The sequence below is a fragment of the Nerophis ophidion genome, linkage group LG02, assembly GCF_033978795.1.
Source record: "Nerophis ophidion isolate RoL-2023_Sa linkage group LG02, RoL_Noph_v1.0, whole genome shotgun sequence".
NCBI lineage: Eukaryota > Metazoa > Chordata > Actinopteri > Syngnathiformes > Syngnathidae > Nerophis > Nerophis ophidion.
This window is the reverse complement of record NC_084612.1, coordinates 1,789,567-1,803,341: the sequence shown is the minus strand read 5'-3', so window position 1 is coordinate 1,803,341 and position 13,775 is coordinate 1,789,567. Positions and strand designations below refer to the sequence as shown.

The following is a 13,775-nucleotide window of genomic DNA, read 5'->3' as shown; positions in this document are numbered from 1 at the left end:
AGATAATACCCAGATTCTTTACCGTGTCGCCTTGTTTAATTGTTTGGTTGTCAAATGTTAGAGTTGTATCATTAAATAGAGTTCGGTGTCTAGCAGGACCGATAATCAGCATTTCCGTTTTTTTGGCGTTGAGTTGCAAAAAGTTAGCGGACATCCATTGTTTAATTTCATTAAGACACGCCTCCAGCTGACTACAATCCGGCGTGTTGGTCAGCTTTAGGGGCATGTAGAGTTGGGTGTCATCAGCATAACAGTGAAAGCTAATACCGTATTTGCGTATGATGTCACCTAGCGGCAGCATGTAGATGCTGAAGAGTGCAGGGCCAAGGACCGAACCCTGGGGAACTCCACACGTTACCTTAACGTAGTCCGAGGTCACATTGTTATGGGAGACACACTGCATCCTATCAGTAAGATAAGAGTTAAACCAAGACAGGGCTAAGTCTGACATACCGATTCGTGTTTTGATACGTTCTAATAAAATATTATGATCGACGGTATCGAAAGCAGCGCTAAGATCGAGGAGCAGCAACATAGATGACGCATCAGAATCCATCGTTAGCAATAGATCATTAGTCATTTTTGCGAGGGCTGTCTCCGTCGAGTGATTTGCCCTGAAACCGGATTGAAAGGTTTCACATAGATTGTTAGACGCTAAGTGTTCATTTAACTGCTCCGCAACAATTTTTTCGAGGATTTTTGAAATGAAGGGAAGGTGAGACACCGGTCGGTAGTTTACCATGAGGTCAGGATCGAGGTTAGGTCTTTTAAGGAGAGGATGAATAACCGCTTTTTTGAATGCTAGGGGAACAGTGCCCGAGGAAAGTGATAAGTTTATAATATTTAGCACTGATGGACCTAATAATACAAAGAGCTCCTTGATCAGTTTCCCAGGAAGAGGGTCAAGTAAACATGTTGTTTGTTTTATTCCATTTACACGTTGTAACAATTCCTCTAATGTTATTTCCTCAAAAGGAGAGAAACTATTTTGGAGGGCAGTATCCGCCGTATATACAATCGTGTCAGTGTTAATAGAACCCCGTTGTAGCTGGGACGCATTGTCTTTAATCTCCTTTCTAATGACTTCAATTTTCTTACTAAAGAATTGCATAAAGTCATCAGCTGAGTGGGTGGAGCTACTGGAAGGAGTCCCTTGTTGGGTTAGCGATGCTACCGTACTAAACAAAAATTTAGGATCGTTTTTATTACGGTGGATGAGATTTGAGTAATAATTAGCTTTAGCTAAGGTAAGCATGCGTTTATAAGTTATTAAACCATCACTAAATGCTTGATGGTGCACCTCAAGTTTAGTCGTGCGCCATTTGCGTTCCAGCTTTCTGCATAATAATTTCTGAGCTCTAGTTTCTTCCATCGGACCCACCGTGCGTAGCGCTCCAGAGTATAATTGATAGCTGTGGTCTCACACAAATAATAAATGAACCCACGCATCGCAACGGTAATACGATAGACCTAGTGCTTGTCAAGGGGATCACCGCTTCCAAAGTTACGATACTCCCGTATACTAAAGTATTGTCCGATCATTACCTTATAAAATTCGAGGTTCAGACGCATGTTCGTCAAACTAATAATAATAATAACTGCTATAGCAGCCGCAACATTAATACGGCCACCTGTACTGGCTCACCTGCACTGGCTTCCTGTGCACTTAAGATGTGACTTTAAGGTTTTACTACTTTTCCTTGCCCTTATGTGGGCCTACCGAGGATGTCGTGGTGGTTTGTGCAGCCCTTTGAGACACTAGTGATTTAGGGCTATATAAGTAAACATTGATTGATTGATTGATTGATATCTTAGGGACCTATAGACTGTATCTCTGTTGCTGTAGCAACAGAGAGTTTATTCTGTCTTGACACTTTGTATTGATATTTTGTATTACATTCTCCCCTTAAAGTCCTACTGAAACCTACTACTACCGACCACACAGTCTGATAGTTTATATATCAATGATGAAATATTAACATTGCAACACATGCCAATACGGCCTTTTTAGTTTACTGAATTGGAATTTTAAATTTCCCACGAAGTGTTGTGATGACGCGTGCGTTTGACGTCACTGGTTGTAGCGGACATTATTTTCCAGTCCGATCCAAGCTATAAGTAGTCTGCTTTAATCGCAAAATTAAATAGTATTCTGGACATCTGTGTTGCTGAATCTTTTGCAATTTGTTCAATTAATAATGGAGAAGTCAAAGTAGAAAGATGGAGGTGGGAAGCTTTTAGCCTTTAGCCACACAAACACAGCCGGTGTTTCCTTGCTTAAAATTCCCGAAGGTGAAGCTTTACTATGGATCAGAGCGGTCAAGCGAACATGGATCCCGACTACATGTCAACCGGCAGTTTTCGGTGAGAAAATTGTGGTAATAAGTCGCCTCTTACCAGAGACATCAGCGGAGCTTCCGTCCTGCTGCAGCTGCCATGACTTCCCTCAGAGACTCTGGCGTCAACACATCGGTGGCCACACCCCTCCTAGTAAATGTGTCTAATAACATCTGAATCGCTCCCACTGCAATCACCCTTTTTTTTTCTCCTAGTCCTTCACTCTAAATTTCCTCATCCACGAATCTTTCATCCTCGCTCAAATTAATTGGGAAATTGTCGCTTTCTCGGTCCGAATAGCTCTGGCTGCTGCTGGCCATGATTGTAAACAATGTGAGGATGTGAGGAGCTTTATAACCCGTGACGTCACGCGCACATCGTCTGCTACTTCCGGTAAAGGCAAGGCTTTTTTATTAGCGCCCAAAAGTTGCGAACGTTATCGTCGATGTTCTCTACTAAATCCTTTCAGCAAAAATATGGCAATATCGCGAAATGATCAGGTATGACACATAGAATGGACCTGCTATCCCCGTTTAAATATCCATCCATCCATCCATCCATCCATCCATCATCTTCCGCTTATCCCAGGTCGGGTCGCGGGGGCAGCAGCCTAAGCAGGGAAACCCAGACTTCCCTCTCTCCAGCCACTTCGTCTAGGTCTTCCCGGGGGATCCCGAGGCGTTCCCAGGCCAGCCGGGAGACATAGTCTTCCCAACGTGTCCTGGGTCTTCCCCGTGGCCTCCTACCGGTTGGACGTGCCCTAAACACCTCCCTAGGGAGGCGTTCGGGTGGCATCCTGACCAGATGCCCGAACCACCCCATCTGGCTCCTCTCGATGTGAAGGAGCAGCGGCTTTACTTTGAGTTCCTCCCGGATGGCAGAGCTTCTCACCCTATCTCTAAGGGAGAGCCCCGCAACCCGGCGGAGGAAACTCATTTGGGCCGCTTGTACCCGTGATCTTGTCCTTTCGGTCATAACCCAAAGCTCATGACCATAGGTGAGGATGGGAACGTAGATCGACGGGTAAATTGAGAGCTTTGCCTTCCGGCTCAGCTCTTTCTTCACCACAACGGATCGATACAATGTCCGCATTACTGAAGACGCCGCACCGATCCGCCTGTCGATCTCACAATCCACTCTTCCCCCACTCGTGAACAAGACTCCTAGGTACTTGAACTCCTCCACTTGGGGCAGGGTCTCCTCCCCAACCCGGAGATGGCACTCCGCCCTTTTCCGGGCGAGAACCATGGACTCGGACTTAGAGGTGCTGAGTCTCATTCCGGTCGCTTCACACTTGGCTGCGAACCGATCCAGTGAGAGCTGAAGATCCCGGCCAGATGAAGCCATCAGGACTACATCATCATCTGCAGATGATGTAGTCCGGTTTAAATAAGAAACTCTTAATTTCAGTAGGCCTTTAAACAAGTTGAAAAACTTATTGGGGTGTTACCATTTAGTGGTGAATTGTACGGAATATGTACTGTACTGTGCAATCTACTAATAAAAGTTTCAATCAATCAATCACAGTCAACTATCAGGTTAGGCCGCTCGCCGGCTCCTCATCACCACTTCAACATGGCGGCCGAATTTCTCGCGTCACAGCAGCCAATGCTGTGTCTACTTATAAGATGTTTATGGCCGCTCCACAGCAACTGTGGCAGTAAAGTCTTTTCTGATTGGTCCGTTCCGCAGCTCCTCGTTAATCCAAGATGGCGCAACCCCTGGTGGAGCATGTTGTCGCAGACGCAGGAGCTTTTTTGAAGCGAGCACCTCTCCAGGTAACATTCCGCTGCCGTCGAACCGGGAAAATAGTCTTTATCCAATAAACTCACCGGCTGTTGGCTATTCATTCTGTACCGATAACCGGAATTTAGGTCATTTGTGAGTAGGGCCCGCGTTCCGAGCCTCGTTTTGTTTGCACAACAATCTCTTCATGACACTAAAACTACCCGATTGATTATCGCCAGGAAGTCATTTAATGAAAACCGCAACAACTGCTCGGATTCGGTTAAAACGATATGTAGACGGGTTCCTCAATGCGACATGACGTCATTGTCGTATTTAAATAATTAATTCAAAAAAAGTCTTAAGGTGGCAAGAAATGCATCAGTAATGAATAAAGCCAAGTACCGTATTTCCTTGAATTGCCGCCGGGGCGCTAGTTAATAATAATAAAAAAAAACTCTTCTCACTCCGGCGCTTACCAAAGGCATGCGCTAAAGGTAAGCATGCGCAAATTATTTTAAAGGGGAACATTATCACCAGACCTATGTAAGCGTCAATATATACCTTGATGTTGCAGGAAAAAGACCATATATTTTTTTTAACCGATTTCCGAACTCTAAATTCGTGAATTTTGGCGAATTAAACGCCTTTCTGTTTATCCCTCTCAGAACGTGACGTCACATTGGTACTCAACGCCATTTTTCCTTACCACATCACACGCATCGAGTCAAATCAGCTCTGTTATTTTCCGGGTTTTTTTCGACTATTGTCCGATACCTTGGAGACATCATGCCTCGTCGGTGTGTTGTCGGAGGGTGTAACGACACCATCAGGGACGGATTCAAGTTGATTTACGTAGAATGTGCATCGATTAGCACAGCATGCTAATCAATGCTAACATGCATCAATAGCTATGGAGCAAATAGCTATTGACGCTTTTCAGCCATGCATGTCTATCTTAGCATCGCCGGTAAAATGCGCGTACCAAACGATCAGGACTTTCGCAATGACACTGGATCAACTTAAATCCGTCGATTGGTAAGTGTTTGTTTCGCATTAAATGTGGGTGGAAGGAAACGCTGGATGTAAATATAGTTTATTGAGCGAATAGCCATTGACGCTTTGAAGCTGATTTACGTAAAATGTGCATTGATTAACACAGCATGCTGTGTGCACACAGCTAGCTGTGTGTACATATTGCAACATTATGCCTCATTTGTAGCTATATTTACATCTAGCCTTTCCCTCCACCCACATTTAATGCCAAACAAACCAATACCATTTGACGGATTTAAGTTGCTCCAGTGTCAAGAGATGCGAAAGTCCCTCGTTTGGTTTTTACCGGCGATGCTACGACAGAGATGACAAGAATGTATGGATATCCTGCGACACTCAAAGCAGATGCATTCCCAACGATAAAGTCAACGAAATCACAAAGGTGAGTGTTGTTGATTTGGACTTATGTGCTAATCAGATATATTTGGTCGCGGCATGACTGCCAGCTAATCGATGCTAACATGCTATTTAGGCTAGCTGTATGTACATTTGAAATTATATTTACATCCAGCGTTTCCTTCCACCCACATTTAATGCGAAACAAACACTTACCAATCGAGGGATTTAAGTTGATCCAGTGTCTATGCGAAAGTCCTGATCGTTTGGTCCGCACATTTTACCGGCGATGCTAAGACAGACATGGCCGAATAGTGTCAATAGCTATTCGCTTAATAGCTTCAGTTTCTTCTTCAATTTCCTTTTCGCTATCTGCCTCCATACTCCAACCATCTGTTTCAGTACATGCGTAATCTGTTGAATCGCTTAAACCGCTGAAATCCGAGTCTGAATCCGAGCTAATGTCGTTATATCTAGCTGTGCTATTCGCCATTGTTTGTAGTGGCATCGCTATGTGGCGTCACAGGGAAATGGACGGTGGCTTAGGCAAATAGCGAAAATCAAGCACTTTAAAGCTTTTTTTTAGGGATATTCCGGGACGGGTAAAATTTTGAAAAAAACTTGGAAAATTATAATAAGCCACTGGGAACTGATTGGTTTTACCCCTTCTGAAATTGTGATAATTTTCCCCTTTAAAACCTCTTCTCACTCCTGCACTTACCAAATGCATACAGTAAAAAATAGAGTGAGATGTAAGGATACCATCATGAAAAGCACATTTAATAAAAAAAAACGTTATTATGGTCTTACTTTTACTCATAAATGAAGTCCATGCCATCTCCTTTTGATCAAAAGCATCGATAACTTGTTTATAGAAGTCTTTCTTATCTTTCTTCAATTTTAAAAGTGTCTCTGTCTCGATGGATATCTTCCTTTTATTACCAACTGCTTCGATTGAAAGTCTAGTTCAGAAAACTGCTAACAGACCGCTGCTATCAGTTAGCTTGTCTCCTCACGTGCGGGCGCCGACAGAATTGTCCTCGGACAACTCCCCCTCTCGTTCTGCTCCGTGGGTGATCTCTTTATCCCACCACTGCCACCATGAAGTGTTGTATAAATAATACACCTTGCAGACTGTACTATATACGTTGTGGGAAGCAGAATTTTGTTAGCAGAAAGAAACAACCCTTTTTTGTGTGAGTGGGTGTGAATGGGGGAGGAAGGTCTTTTTTTGGGGGGAGGGGGTTGATGCACTAATTGAAAGTGTATCTTGTATATTTTTATGTTGATTTAATAATTAAAAAATATATATATAATACACTGGGTATTTAGGACTGGATCGTGCTTGATTTCAGCCTGGTTGTTTACATAGCCAGCATAGGAGTAGTGGTGTTACATCCTAAAAGTGCACCCCCCGCGTCAAATCCGTTCCCAGCACATATCACGTCACTCGTTGTCACTTCTTCTGCAGCCTAGTAGTCGCACGAAGGATCACAAGCGCCCTCTACCACCAGGAGGCGGGAGTCATTTAATGACTCATATTTGACACACGCAGCTACGGTATATTAATAAAACATAGCTGCTTACTGTTCTTTTTAGCATATTCAATAGCTTGGACTTGAAATCCTACTGAATAGCTCTTAATCTTCTTCCCTCTATGCGATTTCAAAAGATTGAAATCAGCCTCCTCCTTTTGAAAATGATGACAGGGGGAAGTGTCACTCGTGAAGTCACCAGTTTGACCCGGCGGTAATACTAAGCATGCGCTAATTATTTTGCAAAGCGAGTTTGACCCGGCAGTAATTCAAGGAAGTCGCATACTATATACCTGGGGGCAATTCAAGGAAATACGGTATGTATTGGACCAAAAATCACTTCATATTCTTTACTGCTCGTTAGTGTTACCATATCTGAGTTATTGTGCAGAAATACGGGGAATTAATTACAGGAGTTCGCTTCAGTCAGTAACCCTGTTACAAAAAAGATCAGTTATAATAATACATAACGTTGGAAATAGGGAACACTCAAATCCTTTATTTTTTGAATCACAAATATCAAGTCCACGAGATAGTGAATTTGCAAACAGTTAAAATTATGCACAGAACTACTCAAGAACATACAACACTTCTTCTCAAGAAAAGAGGAGAAATATAACCTGAAAGAAAAAGTTAGTTCAAAATATTGGTATGCACGTAAAACACTCAAAACCTTAAGTATATCAGTATGTGGAATTAAATTATGGAATAAATTAAGTGTACATCAAACTAAAATGATCATATTTAAGGAACTAAGTACAAAGAACCACCATGATTAATAAATTGACATCTGTATGTGAACAAAAGTGTTAGGAATTGATATGTAATGGAAAAAGGTTAGGATTGAATAAGCCCTGCATGCATGTTCCAAATAAACTCAAAACCAAACCAAATGTAACATTTGCGATTTTTTTGTGTTTCCTAAGAAATGTCTGACATCTCGGGTGTGCGTTTGTTTGTCGATTTATACGTAATTGCACATTTAATACAGATGTGCCCAAAGTGTGGCCGAGGGCCATAATTCCCCACTCCACATTCTAAAAATACTATTACAAATAAACAAAACAAAGTGAAATAAAAGAACATACTGATGAAATGTAATGAGAGAAAGTTTTGAGGTTCAATCAATCAATCAATGTTCATTTATATAGCCCTAAATCACTAGTGTCTCAAAGGGCTGCACAAACCACAACACAAACCACTAGGACATTCTCGGTAGGCCCACATGTTGACTCTAATAACACAAAGCTGCCATGTAGGCTATTTCTTTTCTTTCAAAAAAGTCAGTACTCAAAAAATAATAATGAAATAAAGTCTGTTATGAATTATTGACCTATTTTAGGTTTCAATTACTTAAGATCAAATATTTGTTGGGGGAAATATTGCATATTAAGTGTTAATTTAGAGCAGTGTTTTTTTTTTTCAACCTTTTTTTCACCAAGTACCAGCTCAGAAAAAAAACTTGGCCCTCCAAGTACTCTAATGACCAACATTAAAATACAGTAGCGTAGTATGCCTAGGTATAAATTAAAAACAAGTTTTATTTAACAAGTATATTAAATATGTTTGGCCACTGAAACACTCCACACACTTTGAACAGAAACACTGTGTTTGAATATAGAAAAACCGCTGAGCCCTTGTGGTACACATACAATCACAAATCCACATATTAAGCGTTGGAAGTAAAAAAAAAAAAAAAAATTTGTGGGATTTTTTTATAACGAACATTGATCAAAAAACCATAACTAAAAATTAATGTTTAGAATTGTTGACCTATTCAGGGCTCCAAGTACTTCAGATTAAATAATCCACTTTAAACATTTGTATGGGGAAATATTGCATGTTTTGTGTTTTTCTCTTAAGAAACTGGGATTTCTATAAGTAAAAGGGCATAAAACAAAGTATCATAATAAAAAAATGATATATATATATATATATATATATATATATATAGATAGATAGATAGATAGATAGATGGATAGATAGTATTTTATTTATTCCGTCAGGAAAATTACAATTTTCAGCACAATCCCATTCAAGATCAGACAAACATTACAGGGAGACGGAACAGGATCGCTGACGGGTCTGCCGGCTTCCAGCGCCCCTTACAAAAAAAGATGACATACAGGTAAACAAGGGGGGGGGTGAAGAAAAAAAAATAGAAGATTAAAATAAAATTAAAAAATCGGTCTTAGCCTAGGCCCTGGAGTGGGGGTGCAGACTGAGGCCAAGGGAAAAAAAAAAAAAAAAATAGTATGTGTATATGTGTGTATGTATATATACATATACATGCATGCATGCAAAAATACATATACATTATTTTAAAAATGTTTATAACTGAGACCCTTGCTGGTCTCCAGGACCAAACTTGAGGGGAGCCCTAAAGGTAAAAATGTATATTTTGGTTTTGAAAATTAAAAAAATCAAAACGGCCCTCACATGCTTAGATTTTTCAGTGTGCAGCCTTCCTTGGCAAAAGTTTGGACACCGCTGATTCAATATGTCACCAGATGAATGATCAGATGCTCCATAATTCAACCCAGTGAGCTGTGGTGTATGAAGCCTGTCTTACTCAGGAAGTTATATTGCCATCTACTGTACGGAGTTGGAATGACAAGCGACATTATAATGTATTGTGAGGGAGGGGTCCGCCACAAATAAATGAATGTATGACACACTGTGATGGTGATGATGATGATAGGACTTTGGGAAGAACATCTACACTCTGAAAGCCGTGGTGGACGAGATCCGAGACAAACCCACCAGGAGAAGTTTGGCCTTCCTTCCCTACCAGCTCACCTTTAGAGAGCCCCGCGCGGACGTGGTCAGACTGGGTAAGGTCACACGAGGCGGGGGCGGGGCTTGTTGATTGACCCTGACCAAGCCTGACCTTGTTGTTGCCTAGTGACGGAGTTTTCCAAAAAGACGGGAGACTACCCCAGTCTGTCGTCCACAGACATCAAAGTGCTGGCGCTGACCGTCCAGCTGGAACAGGAACACGTCGGAACGCAGAACCTCAGGACAGAACCACAAGTCCAGGTCTGTGTCTCCCATGTAAACACGTCATCTGGCTACTTTCTTATTGTACTACTACTACTTCTTCTTCAGGTCCATGTCAGCAGCACGCAGCGCCACCCAGAGACGCCCATTAACGTGGCGGGATTCCACTTCCCCTCAAAGGTCAGAGGTCGTCTCCCGAAGTCATGTCTTGCTGCTTTTTCCCCCCCAAACAAACATCGTTGCTGTGTGACCTGCAGAAGTCCAATCACGGGTGTCCCAGTGACGAAGCAGGGTCATGTGACTCATCCACAGACGCGTCATGTGACTCCCAGCAGGTGTCGGAGGAGTTTAACACGTTCCAGTTCTGGCGACAATCTCTCCCGGACATCGAGGGCGACCTGCTGAGTTTACTGGTGGAGTTTTAATAACAAAACAGTTGTCGTCGTGTCAAATTAGTCGGGACAGGAAGTGTCTCATGCCCTTTCCTGTTCTCTTTTAGACTCCATCGCAGCTTTCGGAAGCAGACAACAAACAGGAAGTGACAAATGTGCCCACGCCGTGTTGCGTGTCCGCGTGCGACCAGGACAACTTCAACAGCTTCCTCTTCTGGAGGGAAACGCTGCCCCCTATTGACGACCTCCTGGCTTTACTGGTGGGTGAACGCTGGGTACAGTGGAACCTCAATTTACAAAATTAACAGGTTCTTGAACAGGCTTTCGTAAATAGCAGGCATGTGATTTTTTTTTCTATAGTCGGAAATCTGTCTTTTTTCATCTCTGTAAAAATATTTTTTTTTTAATTCCGTTGTTCTTTGTTGTTTTTTTACCTACGTGTGTTAAAATATTGATTTGTCCATACCTGCCGACAACTATTGGTTTTTGACAAATGAGTACAGTTTTTGATAATCCAATGGTTAAAAACTACTGTTTTTCCATTAAAAATTATTACCGTATTTTCCGCACTATAAGGCGCACCTTCAATGAATGGCCCATTTTAAAACTTTGTTCATATATAAGGCGCGCCGCATTATAAGGCGCATAGAATAGACGCTACAGTAGAGGCTGGGGTTACGTTATGCATCCATTAGGTGGCGCTGCGCTAAAGGGAATGTCAACAAAGCAGTCACAGAGGTCAGCCGAACTTTATTAATAGATTACAAACCAGCGTTCTGACAACTCTGTTCACTCCCAAAATGAATAAACAGCTGTTTTATTATTTTCCCCGAGGTAAAGTCAGTGACGTAGTATTTTGTTTATATTTTAACAACAGCAAGGTATAACATGTAGAGCAACATTTATATCACATAGTGGAGGGTAACTTTTCCTCAATTCAATAAACACGTAAAAAACAGTCTGATACTGTTACAGTAAATCAGAGCTTAGTGCAATCACAATATAGTAACACTCGAAATAGTGCAAAGCAATACCAATATATCAATAACTCAACTTTGCTCAAACGTTTATGTCACGCGACACAACACAAAATAAACATGTAAAGCTCACATTATTAAAGGCCTACTGAAATGAGATTTTCTTATTTAAACGGGGATAGCAGGTCCATTCTATGTGTCATACTTGATCATTTCGTGATATTGCCGTATTTTTACTGAAAGGATTTAGTAGAGAACATCGACGATAAAGTTTGCAACTTTTGGTCGCTACAAAAAAAGTCTTGCCTGTACCGGAAGTAGCAGCCGATGTGCGCGTGACGTCACGGGTTGAAGGGATCCTCACATACTCACATTGTTTATAATCATGGCCTCCAGCAGCAAGTGCTATCCGGACCGAGAAAGCGACTATTTCCCCACTAATTTGAGCGAGGATGAAAGATTCGTGGATGAGGAAATTTAGAGTGAGGCACTAAAAAAAGCGACGGCTCCGGGCGGAGGCAGTGGTAGCGTTTCAGATGTAATTAGACAAATTTACTAGGATGATTCTGGAAAATCCCTTACCTGCTTATTGTGTTAATAGTATTTTAGTGAGATCCGAAAAGTCATACCTGAAAGTCGGATGGCTGCGGTGAACGCCAAAGTCTCTGAGAGAAGCCATGGAGGAGCCAAGATCACAGCTGCTTTTTTGACAGCTGCTGCAGGAGGTCCCATAATCCACTGAAGTCTCCGGTAAGAGCTGACTTAATATCACAATTTTCCAATCCCAAAACTTGCTGGTTGACGTAGAGAAACATGTTCGCTTGACCGCTCTGTGTTAAAGCTTCACAACAAAAAAACACCGGCTGTGTTTCGGTGCTAAATGTTGTTCCTGTGGATGTCAACACTAGTTGTAATTACTGTAGTGACTAAATAACATAGTGGCTGAAACACACGTAGTGATTCATTTGGATGAATAGGGTATGTATTTATGTAAACTGTTGGTCAATTTTAAATTCTTTAAACACAAACATCTTTAAATGGTGCTTTTTTTGCAAATTTTTGCATGTTCAATTGCTGAAAAACCAGGACCTGCGGCCCCCAGACCCCCGGCTTATTTTCAGTCTTTTTCATAAGTTCAAATCACATGCCTAAAGTTTGTAAAGTGAAACAATGTAAATATAAATTAAAGGTTGTAGCCTCTAGCCCCCCTAGTAAAGGTTTGTACACTTTGAAGTTATATACAGTGGCGTTTCTTAACCATGGCGCCCCCTACAGGGCTGCCAAAAATGTTTCTCAACTATGTAATTTTGTTGACTAAAAAATGTTTTTCTTATTCATCTCATTTGTGTAAATTTTGACAGCAGTTTTTAATGTAGTTAGTCACAGTCTAACTAAATGTCTTTTAGTTTGTGATATTTTAGACAGCAGCTGGAATAGGCTCCAGCACCCCCCGCAACCCCGAAAGGGACAATCGGTAGAAAATGGATGGATGTATATCTTAGACATCCAACTTGATTTAGTTTTAGTCTACGGCTTCACGGTGGCAGAGGGGTCAGTGCGTCTGCCTCACAATACGAAGGTCCTGCAGTCCTGGGTTCAATTTCTGTGTGGAGTTTGCATGTTCTCCCCGTGACTGCGTGGGTTCCCTCCGGGTACTCCGGCTTCCTCCCACCTCCAAAGACATGCACCTGGGGATAGGTTGATTGGTGACACTAAATTGGCCCTAGTGTGTGAGTGTGAGTGTGAAAGTTGTCTGTCTGTGTTGGCTCTGCGATGAGGTGGCGACTTGTCCAGGGTGTACCCCGCCTTCCGCCCGATTGTAGCTGAGATAGGCGCCAGCGCCCCCCGCGACCCCAAAAGGGAATAAGCGGTAGAAAATAGAAAAAAATAAAAATAAAATGAGTCAATTTTGTTGACCAAAATATGAAGTTCAAAGGATAACATATCCGTAAGGATGTCTTGAAACCACTTTTAGTACGGTTATTGTAGAGCAGCTCAAAAACTAAATTCACAGCAAGGCCTGTTCTAGTCAGGGGGAAGTAGTTTGTTGACAATAACCAAGACAAACATTTTTAAAGTCAACAGAATTAACACTGCTTGTAATACACTTTTCCACCACTTGTGGCAGTAATGACAGTCTTCAACAAGAAGACTGAAGCTCGTCATAGAGAAGTTTAAGTGCAAAAATTATGACTAAAGTTGTAAAGCTGTAATTTTATTGATAGTTAATCAAACATTTAGGTATACTATTTAATTTAGTTAGGATTTGTTTATTATAGCAATTTATTTTTTATCAGTTTTTATGCTTTTATAATAATTTAATAAGGTTTAAACTTAAGTAGGCTAGATATTTTTGAATATGATTGAAATCAAGAGTATCATTACTAATTCAGTGTTAATATTTGAGTAGACCCTTA

General features: G+C 41.5%; 1 protein-coding gene across 2 annotated transcripts in view; it reads left to right on the top strand.

The window, feature by feature from the left end:
• The first annotated feature begins 3,974 nt into the window (after window positions 1–3,974).
• nob1 (NIN1 (RPN12) binding protein 1 homolog) overlaps window positions 3,975–13,775 on the top strand; it is a 17,149-nt gene continuing 7,348 nt past the window's right edge. For both annotated transcript variants that reach the window (XM_061875773.1, XM_061875767.1), the window contains exons 1-6: window positions 3,975–4,115; window positions 9,691–9,823; window positions 9,895–10,028; window positions 10,098–10,169; window positions 10,247–10,402; window positions 10,489–10,641. In XM_061875773.1, coding sequence (XP_061731757.1) covers window positions 4,047–4,115; window positions 9,691–9,823; window positions 9,895–10,028; window positions 10,098–10,169; window positions 10,247–10,402; window positions 10,489–10,641 — 717 coding nt within the window. In that variant the 5' untranslated portion in view covers window positions 3,975–4,046. The remainder of the gene's footprint in view (window positions 4,116–9,690; window positions 9,824–9,894; window positions 10,029–10,097; window positions 10,170–10,246; window positions 10,403–10,488; window positions 10,642–13,775) is intronic.